This window comes from Apteryx rowi, unplaced genomic scaffold (assembly GCF_003343035.1).
Source record: "Apteryx rowi isolate R43461 unplaced genomic scaffold, aptRow1 scaffold_908, whole genome shotgun sequence".
NCBI classification, from domain to species: Eukaryota; Metazoa; Chordata; class Aves; order Apterygiformes; family Apterygidae; genus Apteryx; species Apteryx rowi.
The window spans coordinates 196,197-211,580 of record NW_020451214.1 but is presented as its reverse complement, the minus strand read 5'-3'; the positions used below and the strand labels follow the sequence as shown (position 1 = coordinate 211,580).

At 39.2% G+C, this 15,384-nt stretch overlaps 1 protein-coding gene across 6 annotated transcripts in view; it reads left to right on the top strand.

Moving 5' to 3' along the window:
• The first annotated feature begins 29 nt into the window (after window positions 1-29).
• Window positions 30-15,384, top strand: part of GON4L (gon-4 like) — a 29,580-nt gene continuing 14,225 nt past the window's right edge. For 2 of the 6 annotated variants that reach the window (XM_026091508.1, XM_026091514.1), the window contains exons 1-15: window positions 2,338-2,521; window positions 3,179-3,375; window positions 4,764-4,838; window positions 5,179-5,229; window positions 5,662-5,712; window positions 6,479-6,574; window positions 6,820-6,924; window positions 7,790-7,960; window positions 8,791-8,983; window positions 9,775-9,876; window positions 10,564-10,604; window positions 10,927-11,030; window positions 13,139-13,337; window positions 14,558-14,644; window positions 15,186-15,357. In XM_026091508.1, the coding sequence (XP_025947293.1) occupies window positions 2,434-2,521; window positions 3,179-3,375; window positions 4,764-4,838; window positions 5,179-5,229; window positions 5,662-5,712; window positions 6,479-6,574; window positions 6,820-6,924; window positions 7,790-7,960; window positions 8,791-8,983; window positions 9,775-9,876; window positions 10,564-10,604; window positions 10,927-11,030; window positions 13,139-13,337; window positions 14,558-14,644; window positions 15,186-15,357 (1,732 nt within the window). In that variant the 5' untranslated portion in view covers window positions 2,338-2,433. Of the gene's footprint in view, window positions 155-2,299; window positions 2,522-3,178; window positions 3,376-4,058; window positions 4,233-4,763; window positions 4,839-5,178; window positions 5,230-5,661; window positions 5,713-5,949; window positions 6,126-6,478; window positions 6,575-6,819; window positions 6,925-7,789; window positions 7,961-8,790; window positions 8,984-9,774; window positions 9,877-10,563; window positions 10,605-10,926; window positions 11,031-11,941; window positions 12,162-13,138; window positions 13,338-14,557; window positions 14,645-15,185; window positions 15,358-15,384 lie in introns of those variants that run through there. The other 4 variants (XM_026091510.1, XM_026091509.1, XM_026091511.1 and 1 more) reach the window with 4 other exon arrangements.

The window sequence follows — 15,384 nt, the reverse complement described above, 5'->3', positions numbered from 1 at the left end:
GCTGGCGCCAGGGCGCGGCGGGACCCCGCGGAGACCTTTCTCAAGGGCGGAAAGAGGCTCGCGGTGAGGGCAGCGCCGGGCCCCGCTCAGGAGAGCGCCGGAGGTCGCCAGGCCGCACGAGAGGCTCTGCCTTCGCCCGAGTCTGCTGACAACGGTAAACACCTAGAGTTGTGTCAAGCACACTTGCCTTCTTTCGTCAGTTTTATGAGAAGCCATGCTAAATGTGTTTCTGAAGCGCCTAAATAGTGCTCACTTCTGCGGAGCACACACAGGCACTGGTTTTGGCTCGACGGTGTGATTTCTGTTCATCGGTAAGGGTGAGCTGAGGGAGAGTTTCACAAACTGGTTTATATGAAGCCTCTCTATTTTTTGATCTGAAGTGTTGAAATTAGCAAACATTCTATTTTTAGAGGTTGCTTTCCTYTCCAGAAATCTTAGGGAACTTAAGGAGGGCTTAAGATACTTGTCTTAATACTACCAAATGCTAAATGCTTTAGAAGTAGGGGTTTTTTTTTTTTCTAATTTCCCCATTTGTAATACCTGGCTTGACCTGTGTAAGGGTTGGAAAACTGAGTATTTAGAACTTCCTGGTTTTGCCTTTGTTGCGGTTAGTATTCTATGGACCGTGTGTAGTGATCAGTCCTAATAATAACTTTCATAAATATATCTTGTAGCTGTGTCTTGTGCAAGATATCTCACTACTGACTAGTCTTCAGACAAGCCTTTGTAAATATAGGCTTTGATTTGAAATAGCTTTCATCTAGTTTTTATAATTAAATGTTTTGCTAGTGATATGTAAAGACTCGTTAAAGAGCAAAGGTGCTTTTCCCCAAAACAGTGTTTGCAGTTTTGTATGTATGTTTTCGTTCTCACAAGATCACTTTTCCAAATGCTTGAAAGAATTATTTAGTGGCGCTCATATAGGAATCTGCTGCGATCCCTTACAAGAGCCTCTTTAAGTGGTACTTCTGTTAACAGAAAGTTACAAATTTGTTACAGAATGTAGGTATTCTGGACCTACTGAGTTAACGTGAAAAGCCTGGGTAAACCCTACTCACTCTGAGATTTAGCCAGTGAAGCTGTGATAAGTGAGCTTGTGTGAAAGAGAGGAGGAGTGTTCGTGAGCAAAACGATGCCAATTTTGTAGGTCCAGTCTTCTCTAAGTCTACTGAAAGAAGTGGTTGTTCTCTCTCTTTCCCCAAATTGTTTGTTCTGTTCTTCTCCTTCTCATTTGCTGGCATGCATGTTTGTCTCTGCGTTCAGTGAGTTTGGGGAATTGATCTAGCCAAAAGCGCGTCTGCAGGGGGAGGTTCGTCTCCATCTGGATCAGCTCACTGATCTGCTTACTGCCCGGCTATGCAAATAGCTGTGCCAGCACAAAGCAGGAAAAAATGCCATGGTGTGGGTGCGCTGGTTTGTTTGTTTTTGTTTAGGTGACTATCTTTTCATGCTGGTTTAAGGTGTTTCTGAAACCTCAGGTTTCAGTTATATTCTGCTGATCATCTTAAGCTCATGTAACTACAGGCTGCAGCAAAGAGGGACAGTGCTTCCTCATTGCCCTGAGGGGAGAGTCGTCTCTGGTTCTTGTGCCGCTGTGCGGGGGTTGGATTAGCTCACTGATTTGACCGAAAGCAGCCGTTTTGTGTGAGGGGAGGAGGGTGGAACAGTGGTCAGTTTTCAGTCAGGCCTGCATAACCTCTAGGACTGCAGAATAGGAGTTAGGAAGGGTGTGTAGCTACCCCTTTCAGCAGTAGTATACTCTTAAATTAGCCTAAGGTGTCTGTGAAACTGCATCCTAAGGTTGCAGTCAAGTATGCTATTCTGGCTGCAAATAAAGTATCTGAATAAAGGAATGCCTGCCCCTAGCTGTTCATTTCTGTAGTTGCAATTCTGTTTATACAACAGGGAATGTGACCACACTTTAAACAAATAATTGCTTTTYTTTTTTTTTTTTTTTTAATGATTGGATCGATTTGCAGGTATGGTTTTGAGCCTGCCTATTCAAAATTGATGAATCAGATAATGGAGGGAGCAAGACTGAAATAGCTGGGCGCGGGGGTTTCTTAACCTGTGTTTGTTCCCATCGGAATAGTGCCATGGGACCACTGCTGAAATGTTTCACTTATCTGAGTTGCTTTGCTAGGCCAGTTTAGGGAGCCCTACTTGTGCAGTTGATTTAACGGATTTGAATTGACCGTAGTAGATTTTTGTAATACAGCTTCATTTGGTAAGCTCTTAACCTTGCCCAGCTGTGTCTGTATGGCATGTCTGACTGAAACCTAATATGTGCTGTTTACAGGGCAAACTCCTAAACAGCATACAGAGGAGGAAGTAGTTTTGCAGAGGGATCCATATCTGACTGACAGCCATTCTGCAGTGCAGGAGTCTCCAGTGAGACATTCTTTACAGCTGGCAGTGAGAAATCCTGCCGTGATGAAGCCACTGAAGAACACCAGAGCTGGTGAGTGGCCCCAGCAGACTGATGAGGAAAATGAGGATGTTGGGCTGTTTATTCCATTGGGTAAGCTTTGTGCAAGGAACAGACCTGTGACTTTAATACAGTAGATATGGAACTTGGAAGTGTCTACACCATGACAAGGGGCTGTTTAACTGCAACAATTTCTGAAGTTTTCATCCTGTGTTCTGTAACACAGTGGCTAAATAAACTTCTGGCATCCAAATGAAACTTGCTGGAGCTGATCTCTGCAATTTTCAGTCACTAAAAACACCGTTGTTCTTCAAAGGAAGTTCTGATTCCTTCTTTGCCCTTAGTCAGCAAAACACTGCCACTTGGGATGCACTTTACGTCCTAGAAACTGTAATCTGTTTTTGCTTCAGGGTGCCTGAATTTTTGCAACTGTTTTAAGCTTGAATTCTTACTTATAACAGCTCCTGGAAAAGGGATGAAAGAGCTGCTGAGACTGTTCTCTAGAATCACTGTAGCAGAGATGTCAAATATGTAACTCTTATTTGCTTGACTAATGTGACTCATTCAGATCCTGCAGAATTTGAATCCTCCGTTTAAAAGACTGTTTCTAGTCCTTGTGGCCATTTGCATTTGGAAGGTTTCCTTATCAACTGTTGGAAAGCTACTGCCACTTTACTGCCTACAAAATTCCAGCTCTTTTTTAGTCACATACTGTCTAAGTGTGATTTAATTTTTATCGTTAATTTTCAGGGGAGCAAGATGGAGAGGATATTGAGAGAAGGAAGAGGAAGAGAAAGGCAACCAAACGGAAAAGAGAAGGAAAACGTCAAGAAGAGGAGGGATCTTTGTCTTGTGACATCAAGCTAGATGATACCCTTGATCGCACCTTAGAAGATGGTGCTAAACAACATAACCTGACAGTTGTCAATGTGCGAAACATCCTGCATGTGAGTGTAGTGGGACTATGACTTAGTACAAGGAATGGAAAATCAGCCAGCTGTTTAGGAAAGTTTGATCTAGATTTGAGTATAGTATGTATGGTAGCACTTGATTTCATGAACAGAGAAGGCTTAGTAGAAATCCACATCCTAATTCCTTCTATAAAAAAAGAGTCATGTGGTATATGTGTAAGTTATCTAGACCTGGGTTTGTTGTTAATAAGTATTGATCCCTGATTTCCATTTGTTTACAGTAGCAGATGTGTCTGTTTTACTGTACCATAATAGCAGCAAGTAGCAAAGGTAGTTGAACTAAAATGCATGCTTCTGAATACAGGTGAAGAGATGTAGACTGGGAATTCATTTCCTGTTTTGAGTGAACTGTTTCATGGTAAAGTCCTGATGAAATTCTGATGGTGGTGTGGATAGACATGCACTTCTCATAATTAATGAGCCCCGCCTAAACCCATCACACAACTTCCAATTAGAAAGAAACTTTGACAAGAATATCCATGCTGTCACAGCTGTGTAGAGGAACTCTAATTCTATACAGAAGTGCTTAAATGTAGATTTTAGTTTATTGCATGACTGAGTCTGGAGAGCAATAGTGTTTATTTTCCCACGGCATCTCAGTACCATTCTAATCCAGATAATCTCGGATATTTTCCCTTTTTACCATCCATGTGTCAAAGAACCTGGAGGCTGCTATGACCCTTCTTTTGGACATATTCACCTGTTGGTTTTGTGCGAGTGCCCTAAGTTAATGCCTTCATCTATCACGTRGCGCTGTTGAAGGGCTGTAAATATCTCAGAGTTGCCTACCTTCCCTGGAACCTCATGGTGGCATTCAGAAAGTGTAGTTGCTGGTACGAGGTCTCCTCTCCCTTTCCGTATTTCTTGTGTTTCTTTCCAGATATATCTAATGTTCTCTGAATGATGTAGCGCAATGTTTCAAAGGGTAGATTATTACATACTTTTTCTACAGGGTTAGACCTTTACTATTTTAGAAACCAATGAGCAACTTAAGGATTTAAGTTTTCTATTGCAGCTGCATAGCAGCATTTCTCATGTGGCTGAGACCAGCACATTTTACTGATCATATGACAGGAGGAAGGGGAAACTGGTTTGGGCTTTTGTTTAGACCATTTCGTGTTTCCTTCTGCCAGTAAGCTCTTCTTTTGAGCATTCACATAGAATACAATGCAAATGTTTTTGCATTGCTGTGCTTACTTTACATTTTCTGGTCTAATCATTGAATAATATTTTTTATTATACTATAATTACAGAATATGTTATAAATGGATTCTCTCTCCATCATGTTCCCAGCTAGTTTATTTCAATCTTAACAAACAGAATGTAAAGGAGACTTTTTAAAAATAATTCTTATGTTCCTGCAGGAAGTGATCACAAATGAACATGTGGTTGCCATGATGAAAGCAGCCATTAGTGAGACAGAGGATATACCTTTGTTTGTAAGTAAAAGCTTTTTCTGTTGTCTATTCAAATGCATGATACCTTCATCAGTCTATCTGCTTGGTCTATCCCATGATGTCACAGGGAGAGAACAGGTAGCATCATAATTTACACTTCATTAACAGGTTTGGCACGTGGATGAAGTGAGTAGTATCTATTTGTGAGTGTTAATTATTAAACAGAACTATCAGGGGTTATTTTAGATATCATTCCCATCACATCTAAAGGATAATGAGCTGAAAAATAAGAGGTGGCTTCTAGTAAAGAGTTATTGGGGAAAAGTTTGTAGTTAAAGAAAACAGCTAAACAGGTTGCACTTTTCTTTTTTTAAACTCTCAGGAACCCAAAATGACTCGTTCCAAACTGAAGGAAGTTGTGGAGAAAGGAGTGGTATGTCATCTGCTTTTACTATTGTGGCACTTCCTCTGCAGCCCCCCCCCCCCACACACACACACACTCAACATAGCTGTTCTCTGATTATTGGGACTACTAAAAGAAGTGTAAAGCAAGGTTTTATGTGACTTAAGCTTAAAATGAAAAGATAAATTCTGCGCGTATATTTTTTTATACAACTATATAGAAAAGAATTCCTTTTAGCAGGGTAGAAACAGATCAGAGCTAGAAAATGTAGTGCATTGACAGTATCTGTTATACCAAAGTTATTGTCCGTAGAGATCACCTGAGCAGTTTAGAAAGCATTTGTTTAAAGTCTGTTGTTACTTGGTTATTTTGGAGAGCAGGATCTCAAGCTCAAGTACTCATTCGTTTCAATACTGTGTTCACGCTTTTCAGAGACAGCTAATATGTATTTACTATCTTTAGGTGATTCCAACATGGAATATTTCTCCAATCAAGAAGGCAAATGAGGTGAAGGTAAGTGAACGACTGCTGGGAAATTGGAGAAAATGCTAGAGGTGCCCTGCTGAGCAGGGAATCTTTTGAAGGGGTGGAGCAGGCTTGTGTCTGGCTTCCTGCTTTTCTAGTGCAGGTGGCGTACTTGTCATGAGGAGCACTGCACACAGGGTATGCAAAGCAGGACAAGGCAGTTAACGTAGCCTGCACAGGGAGCCCAGAAGAGCGCTCTGCAGGGAAAAGAGGAATTGCAGAAGGTGATGACATGCCACAGGAAGTGATCCCTTCTAGGTGGTCCAGCTACCCATTTTGTCACATCCCAGGTCTCATGCTGCAAGGCGCTCCTCCCCGGACCGGTTTTATGTATTGTAGGTCGACCTGGAAATATGACCTGGAACTCAACTTATTGGCCAGAGCACTGCCTGCTCCAAAAGGTTTGAAGTCTAGGCTTAGACAGGATTCAGCAAGTGGGTGTAGTAGAGGCCAATGGCAGTTCAAGTGCTAGAAGCGTATCTTTGAGATAGCATCTGCTCATGCAATGCCTCTATCATATAAATGCTAAATCATTTGTGTCTGTTCTTGCACCTTTTCAAACCACTTACTTTACTTTACCAATCTTATTAAAATAATTTCTTTGGTTTCTTCAGCCTTTTTCTGTAGTCTGCTTCCTCTCTGAGCTGCAGTGTATTTCCTCTGTTACAAATATTTGATCTGATTGTGTACCATTAGAATATAACCCTTTATTTTACTTGTAAAAACTTGTCATCTCTCTTCTGGTCTGTTACAGCCCCCTCAGTTTGTGGACATTCCTCTTGAGGAAGATGATTCATCCGATGAAGAATACCAGCCTGAAGATGAGGATGAGGATGAGACTGCAGAAGAGGTAAGCATAACTTGTACAGAGATCTGGTCTCTTCGTCAGGCAGTTGTCTGCGTGTTTATCTGAGACAGTAGAATGCTCTATTTTAACACATTAAAACTTTTAAATCATCCCAGACTACCTAGTTATTTTTCTTCAGTGCTATATTATTAATTTGGCTAAAAAAGTTTTTTTGGAATATTGGTTGAAACGGGGTTTGATTATGGTATGATTGTTTGATTGTGTTCTGCTTCTCTCTGGCACTACAGAGCTTGTTGGAAAGTGATGTAGAGAGCACTGCCTCTTCTCCTCGGGGAGCAAAGCGATTTAGGACAAGGCGATCATCTGATGAAGAGGGAGGGACAATCTGTGAGGTAAACTTCACAACAGAGTTTTTGCTTTCTTAGGAAACAGCCTTCATTCATTATTTCTAAATTATTAATGAGGAAAGAAAAAATATATATTAATACTTAATGTTATGGTGACATTACAGGTGTTATATGGATTTGGGGTCCCATTGCAGTGGTTCCTGCATAAGCAATTAAGTGCAACCCTTGCAGAAAGAGCTTAGTCTTAAATAAACAGCAGTACTTTTTTTTTTAAAAAAAAAAAAGGCAACAGATTCAGATGATGATTATTTTTCTGGTTATTTTTGAGAGCAGTGCAGGGAGAGGTGTCTCCTGTGCTTGGCTCAGGAAGACAGTGCTTTTGATGAAAGCATAAAGATATTTGTGGTGTCTGTATGCCCTGTCATATCACTGGAAGGCATATGGTCAATGTGATAAGAACAGAAAGTGACTGAATATCAGCAGAGAGGAATGAGAAAGTAACTGTGAGAATTGAACACTGGCACTGGAGCAGTATGAGGGAACCAGATGAAGTACTAATAATGTACTGATATTTCTACATTCCACTCACCATGGGTTTGGTTTTGGGAGGATCAAGAGTGTGCCACAAATATTAGTGTTCAGATTTATCAGTTCTAGTAATGCTGAGACCGATACTCAAATTTTCCAAATGTCTCCTTCCCTGCAAGCCTTTGAATAGTAAATTTATTGTGTACTTTCTGAAAATCAAAGCAAATGTAATGTGAGGAATCCATTTCCCTCTTTAAAGCATTACTCTCATTTACATTGTGCCAGAGTCAGGTCAAACAGGAAAAAAAAAAAAAGACTTATCTTGTCCTTGGAAATTTATGTTCTAAATAAAACCTTTTAACACAAAGGTCTTTTTAATTAGACGGAGAAGGTTACTACACCCGTTGTTAGACATATTAGTGCTGAAGTAGTTCCCATGGGACCTCCACCACCTCCTAAACCAAAGCAAAGCAAAGACAGCGCATTCATGGAGAAACTGCATGCAGTGGATGAAGAACTGGCTTCGAGCCCAGTATGCATGGATTCCTACCAGGTGACATATTTGGGGATGCTGCAGTAGTGATTTTTTTTTAGTTCAAGTAAAAATATTTTAGAAGGTAGCTTTCTGGTATTCTCTGCTAGTAATGCTACTGCATTTTGCTCTCATTTTATAGATATAAATAATGAGTTGAATCTGTGTAGCGTGTAGGACAAAAGCTCAGTGTGTCGAAGTAGCTGTCAGTAAACAGTTATTAGTGATGTATACTTTTAATTTCTTGTATACTAACTATACTTGTGTTACACTCATACTTTTCTCAGTTCTGTTGTAACCGTTAAATGTAATTCTATGATATTTACATAATTAATATATTTTTCCTTTTTAAAGTTATCCTGTCAGCTTAGTCGCGTTTTGCAAGCAAATATGCTATTAATATTTAAGGAAGCTTGGTTGTAAATAAAACCACTATTCCATATTAATAATGAGAAAATTATTACTGATCCTTGTTACTATGCAAGGGTAAGGAGTTGTGAAGAAACAGTCCTGCACTGCTGCTCAGGAAAAAATTATTACAGTTAGTGGAAAGGGCAAGCAGAATAAAACGTCTGTTAAGGGATCAAATATTGCAAGGGGAGATTAGCTTTCTAGGTAGAACATACAGTTTTGCATGAGGTAAATGATGGAAAAATATATTTATAATCAATGTAGTAGCTAGAGTGATGAAAGCTTGGCTTTGACGGAGTACCAAAGTAAATGACTTCTGTGGCAAGAATCTAATATCTTTGGTATTGCATTTTTGGCCAGGCTGAAAACCCTACTGTCAGAGAAGCTGGAAAAATAGCAGAGAAACTGTAATTCCATTGTGCTTTTTCTTCATGTTTCAGTCTCTGGAAGACAGCCTCATTGCCTTCCGAACACGATCAAAGAGACCACTGAAGGATGTTCCTCTTGGTCAGCTGGAGGCTGAGCTCCGAGCCCCGGATATTACACCGGATATGTATGACCCCAATACTGCAGATGATGAAGAATGGAAAAGGTGGCTTGGAGGACTCATGAATGATGATGTGGAGAATGAAGGTACGTGACGGATTTTTGTTGTTGTTGTTCAGTGGATTTGGTGGTTTCACTGAAAGCCTGGAGCTTTTTCTTTCCATTTATACGTGATGTTCTTGGCTGCAGCTGTTACCATGTTTAGTAATATGGGTATGTTTGTCCACCATCAGCTTTCCTCACCTTCCATGTGGACATTTGTGGGGGGGCTTGTTTGTTTGTTTGTTTGTTTTTTAACTTCAGGTGACTCACTTAAATGTTTATTAGACTGCACATGTGGTTACTTGCAACCATAAATGAAAGTTAGGATGTGTTTCTGCCCTTACTCTATTGTGCTGTATCATGAAGCTGACAGCGTATCTGTGTGTAGTGTCCCCCTTTGTAGGGTCATGACTTGTTTTGGTAGAAACAACTTTATTTTGTTCTTCTATGAGAAACAAGAACATACTTCGGGGCTTGACTTCCTTTTGTCCTGAATTTACCTGTTGCTTACGTTTGTACAAATTGAATGTAAAGCAAAAATTGGAATAATAATACTTCACTTTTTTTAAACTTAGCTGAAATTCAGATAATGGAGAATAAATCTAGCTTTTCTAAATGGGAATGGCTACAAACAAGGATACTAGTAGTTCAGCTTGAAGAAAAAAAAAAAGCGGTCTTGATATTGCTTCCGTAAAAATGAACGGATTGCTAATTTCAAATGGTACTCCTAGTCCTCTTTCTGTCAGGCAATAAACTAAGTACTTCTCCTGGTTACTGACTTCTTCTTGGTCTTGGTGGTGCAGGGGAATGATGTTACAAAACATATTTCTTATTAGATGAAGCAGATGATGATGATGACCCTGAATACAACTTCCTGGAAGATCTGGATGAACCAGATACAGAAGACTTCAGAAATGATCGTGCTGTGAGAATTACCAGTAAGTTCTTCAGGAACCCCAGTTGCTTTCTTGTTAGGATTAGTAATTCATTTTGCAAAGTGAGTGTTTTGCTGCAAAGACTTTGCAGTGAAGGCTAATTAAAAAAAAAAAAAAAAAACCTGCCTACAGACTTGACCAGCTCTTTTCTGTAGAACTGTCTTTCTGTGAATACATGGAAGGATCTAGCCAGAGCTACTCTGCTATCATATGCAACTTTACTCCATAGCAAAGAATGAAGAATAAAACTTAAGACAGTACACTGTCTTTCATAAAGCTTCAGCCAAGTCAGAAGTTGAATGCCTGCTTCCTGACTTGAGTATAATTAAATTTTCTGTAAGTCATTACAGTCTGAGGTAACAGATTTACGAGCATATCACTTATCATTCTCTTAATAAAGCATACTGATTTTAGGTCTTATTAGAGGCTGACATAATTTTAAATTTAATTGTAAAAAAAAATTTTATGGGCTACATATTTGAAGCAAAACATTCTCTCTAAGTCTGTTAATTGAAATTATCTGGGGCCCAGCCATAAGGAGGAGTATCTTTCCTTCCTGGTCCTCTTTGTTTGCAAGAGGGGATTACGCTTTGCAAGAGAGATTCCTTCAGCAGTTTGACATTATGACAGGATTGCTAAGTGTTTTTTGGAAGAAGGAAGCTTCATATGTCTTTTTAATTTTACTTGCAGAAAAGGAAGTGAATGAACTGATGGAGGAGCTGTTTGAGACAGTAAGTGATAATTTGGATATAGCACTGAGGAATAGATCTGACTCAAATTTGGCATGAAATTTCTGAAGCTGTAAAGGGGGACCTCTGTAAGATGTGCAATGCTGAATATGTGAAAGGAGCCCTACCACAGAAGTGTAATTTTTTGGGACACTTTTTTGGGAAGGAGCTAATATAAGACATTCTGTAAACGCCTAGCAAAGATGAAAGTATTTGCTAAGAGCATCAGTAGTGCATCATGGTGAGCTCTGAATTAAAGGCAGTTGGTGTTAAATGTGTCTCATGAGCTTTTGATTCCTGACTACTGCTGCACATTTCTTATCAGTTTCAGGATGAGATGGGTTTCTCAAACATGGAGGATGAAGGTCTGGAAGATGAAGATAATGTCACAGAGTCACGGCCAAATTTTAATACACCGCAGGCGCTTCGGTAGGATCATTTGATTGTGGTATTAGAAAAATTTAATAGTAATGCCGTGACGGTAAAAAAAAAAAAAGCGTGGTCACCTACAGCTGTACTCTGCCATCCACCAAAGATGATACTGCCTTTTCAGAACAGATCACTATTTTGGACAATCTCAGCCATTTCATCTATGAGACTGAATGCCTACCTTTACCCCCCCCCCCCCATCCTTCACCTTTGATTGACTTCACTGATAGTGATTCATCTGATGAAAATGTAACTGTTCGGAAAGAGGCAGCAAGAACACCTACAGTAAAAGATTGATGCCAAGTGTTTGGTCTCATAGATGAAATGGCTGAGATCTTCCAAAACAGTGATCTGTTCTGAAAAAGCAGCATCTCTAGTTGATGATACTGCTCTTGCCTCTCAAATCTCCGTGCTATATATACTGTCCCTGAGTGTTTAAATTGTATGTATTTCTGAAGTCCTTGCCCATATCCCCCCCCTTTATTACACTAACTCTTATGGAAAAATTGCTTCACTGTTTAAGTTACTCGCTTCATCTGTTAGACTAACAACAGTTAAGATATTCCTGATTATTGGTGATGAAACTTCAAAACAATGGATAGAGAAGCAGTGGACAGTGGGACATTGCTGTATATGTTTTTGTTAATAAGAAGCTATGGAGGAACTGGTTTGACCAAGTGTGTACCCGTCTTTTATTTTTTTAAGTAAATAATTTGGACATAATGGTAACCTTTTGTAAGGAAAAGCACTGCGCAAGACTGCTGAGGCCTAGGTCTGAAACAACTATTAAGCTTAGAAATTAGCTTTTGATGACTATTGGTATGGATTATTCTTGAAATAATGCCTTGAAGAGGAAAGGCTCTTGATTAATAATGTGTTTCTTTTTAGACAGTGATACTTCTCTATTTAAACAATGACAGAAGCTGAGTAAAAGCGAACTGTGGTGTCTCCTTGTTTATGGGGCAGATCAGCTCAAGATCAAGCTGTATCTGTTTGGGAAAGGAGCTAAAATGACAGCTGGAATTTTTTTTGCCCCTCTCTCTGGATGAGCAGTACTAGAGAAGAGTGCAGCAGTTCTTTAACCAGCTACAGACTAAAAGCAGGGAAACTTTGTGTTCTCACTTACTGTTTGTACGTATTTATTTTTGATAATGGCTAGTTGTATTCATCTTTCTTTGATGGGTAGTTCCTCTCAATTGTTTCTTCCCCAGTTTTATCTGTATATGGATTTCTTGAAGTTTAAGGAAGTTGTTTTGTGGCAAAATATGTTTGCTAGGTTTGTTTTTTGTTTTTATGATACCTCATATGAGAAGAATCTTGGAACATATTCATTTATAACTGACTTCAGGCCAGTTCTAGCAAAGAAAGGTGATCACTAGCAGAAGTCATATAGGAGGATATTAATTGGTACAGCTGAAGTAAATAAAAATCTGTCATAAGGCAGGGGGCATTTGAAACCGTTTTTGAAAGGACAGGACTACAAACATCCCCTTTTTTGCTAGAGTAGCAGCTCTTACTGTAGTATCAACAGATGTCCAATGGAGTGGCCTGAATAAAACTAGATAAATGCCGTGACTAATTTTTTTAAATGTTGAGTTGGTGTGAGATCTTTTTGGAGATCATCATGGTAATATGCCATGCATAATACCTTGGGTTGGGGTTTGGGTTAAGACCTTGCCTGATGCTATAATTTAAATAAGGTTGGTTCTACTGTATTCTGGATTCTCTTAGATCCTGACTACTGTTGACTGTATCGGAGCACTTGAGTAGAACAAACACGGAGTGTTATTGGGAATGGTGGTCAAGAGTGTTAACTTTGCTTAGAATAAACAGTTTCAGGCTTGTGTCCCAGAACTGCATTAATCCTTTGGTAGATTAAAAGCTGCTTGTACAAGCCGGCTTTATAAATACTCTGCCTTTTTTTTTTTTTCCCCCCCACCTTTTTTTTTCTTTTTTCCTCTCCAAGTTGAAGTATACTATCAAAGTGAGTGGTACAGGGGGTGATGGCTCTTAAACTGTGCATCACAGATATTAAAATGTTTTAATTGATTGTGAACAATCATTAAATCATATGCTTACCATAATTCTGTCTGCCTAATCTCAAACAGATTTGAAGAGCCTCTGGCCAATTTACTGAATGAACAACACCGGACAGTGAAGGAACAACTTGAACAGTTGAGAATGAAGAAGTCTTCAACCAAGCCACCGCAAGAGACAGAGAAATCAAAACCGCAAAATGAGAAGCCGCTCCAAAGCCTTGTTTTGGACAGTATGCAAAGAAAGAGGCTCCAGCAACAAATGCAGCAGGTAATAAAATAAATATTATCAAGTTTATTAACTTAATGAATATTCATTATATACTGCAACAGGGGAAAGCCAATGGTACAGCAAGCACTTCAGTGTGTTTCTTTTAGAAATTAATTGAAAGTGCTATATTTGAAGCTGCAGCTTTAATAGATGATATTTGCATGCTGCTGTCTGATTCCGCATCAAAAGTCTATTCAAATTGTATGTGGGAAGTAGAACTCATCTTTTGGCATCTGTACCATTCTCATGTGAGATAGCGGTCTCAGCCATGATTGAATTCTGACTGTGAAATCATTTATCTGTCAAAATCTTCTGTTTTCACATACTTCTTTACTACTTTCTGAGGATGTTCCCCTTGATATAGTTGAGATTCCCTTTTCTGTCTTTTTCTTCTCGTCCTCTCGCTCCCCTCTGCCCCGCAAAACTATACACAAATTCACTTTGAACATTTTAAAAGCTGTCTGGAAATGGGGGAGAGAGGCAGGAGAGAAGCTGCGCTTCAGGAGGTTTTTTTTTTTTTTTTCCATGTCCATACAAAGCTTGAGGACTCCCCCCGCCGGAACTTGAAGCTTACTATCAACTCAGTCTCATGAGGGCAAAATGCACTTGTTTTGCATGAATTTGACATAAGTATTGATGAGAAATTATTAATTTGCTTATTAATTTGCATACCTAATACAGTGTCATGTCTTGGTCTGTAGCAGCAAGGAAAGGACACAGACCTCTCAAACATGGCTCTTGGGTTAGACGTGTAGAGAATATAAGCATTTTAATTTTTCAACAGTAAAACAAGATGTATGGTGTTTAAATGTGTGCATATGGTGAGTTCTGACTGCTGAAGCCATGATGTTACAGCTTTCTTAAGAAATACTTAAATATTTAATTAGAAAAAATATATTGTTTCTGTATTTATTGTTAATGGTATGAGATTTGTACACAAAAGTTAAGAATTTGCCCTAAGACTTAAACAGATGGCATGTTCAAAATCTCTGTAGTATCAAAGGTAACTTTATAAAAGGTTCCTGACTGTGGGTATTAAAGTTTCCCATCAGTTGTTTCCCATCTATTGTTTAAAAGGTGTTTGTAGTCAGAACTTGATTTTTGGGGCACTCGGGAGATATTTCTTGTGCCTCTATACTTATGCTTTAGACTGCTTTCCAGTTTCATGGATTACTGATGAACTGAAAAAAAATCTCATTTGTCTGATTTTATTCTTCCAGCATGTTCAGCTTCTGACTCAAATCCATCTTCTTGCGAGTTCCAACCCTGCTTTAAGTTCAGAGGCCAGTACCACCAGGATGTTTTTGGTAAGGATATGTCTAAAATCGGAGCTACATGAATTTTAGTGATCACTGGTCACTGGAGGTATTTATAGAGCTTAATTTTCTTATTTGGTCCCATTAAGTTGAGATGGACATCCACCCTTAAAAAGGGAATATGTCATTAGCGTACTGTTAACGTGCTCAGTGCTTGCAGAAATAATATATGTTGTGTGGACTAATAATGGTGCTTTGAATTGACATGTCTATGTATTTTTGTGTTGTTTTCTTGTAAACACTGAAAACAAAGCTCAAAAAATACAATTTCTATAATTAGTGAACATTCTGTGACCTTGAAAGGGTCTAGAATGTTGGGGAATTCATATGATCAGACCAAAATAAAAAAAAGACCTTTTGTTGCTCCCAGATTGGTAATGCTCAGAAATAAGAAGATATCTGTAACCCTTTACTTTTTTATGCCTGTCACTTGACAAGCCTTTGTTTTTTGCATTATTGCATTATATTCATGTGTTCTTACCTTGCATCTGAAAACATTTCTTTTATCTTCTTTTTCTGTTTGACTTTGCAGAGCGAGCTCGGTAACTTTGCTCGCAGCTCTATGCTCCTTCGTCAGTCATTCAACCCTAAGTTTCAAACAATGTTCCAGCCGTGTAACTTGAAGGGAGCGCTGCAGCTCATTGAAGATTTTCATGCCCAAGTCCAGGTTGACTGGAGCCCTCGCAAATCCGTGAAAAAGAGTGGTATGTATTTGAATGGACAGGAGGCAT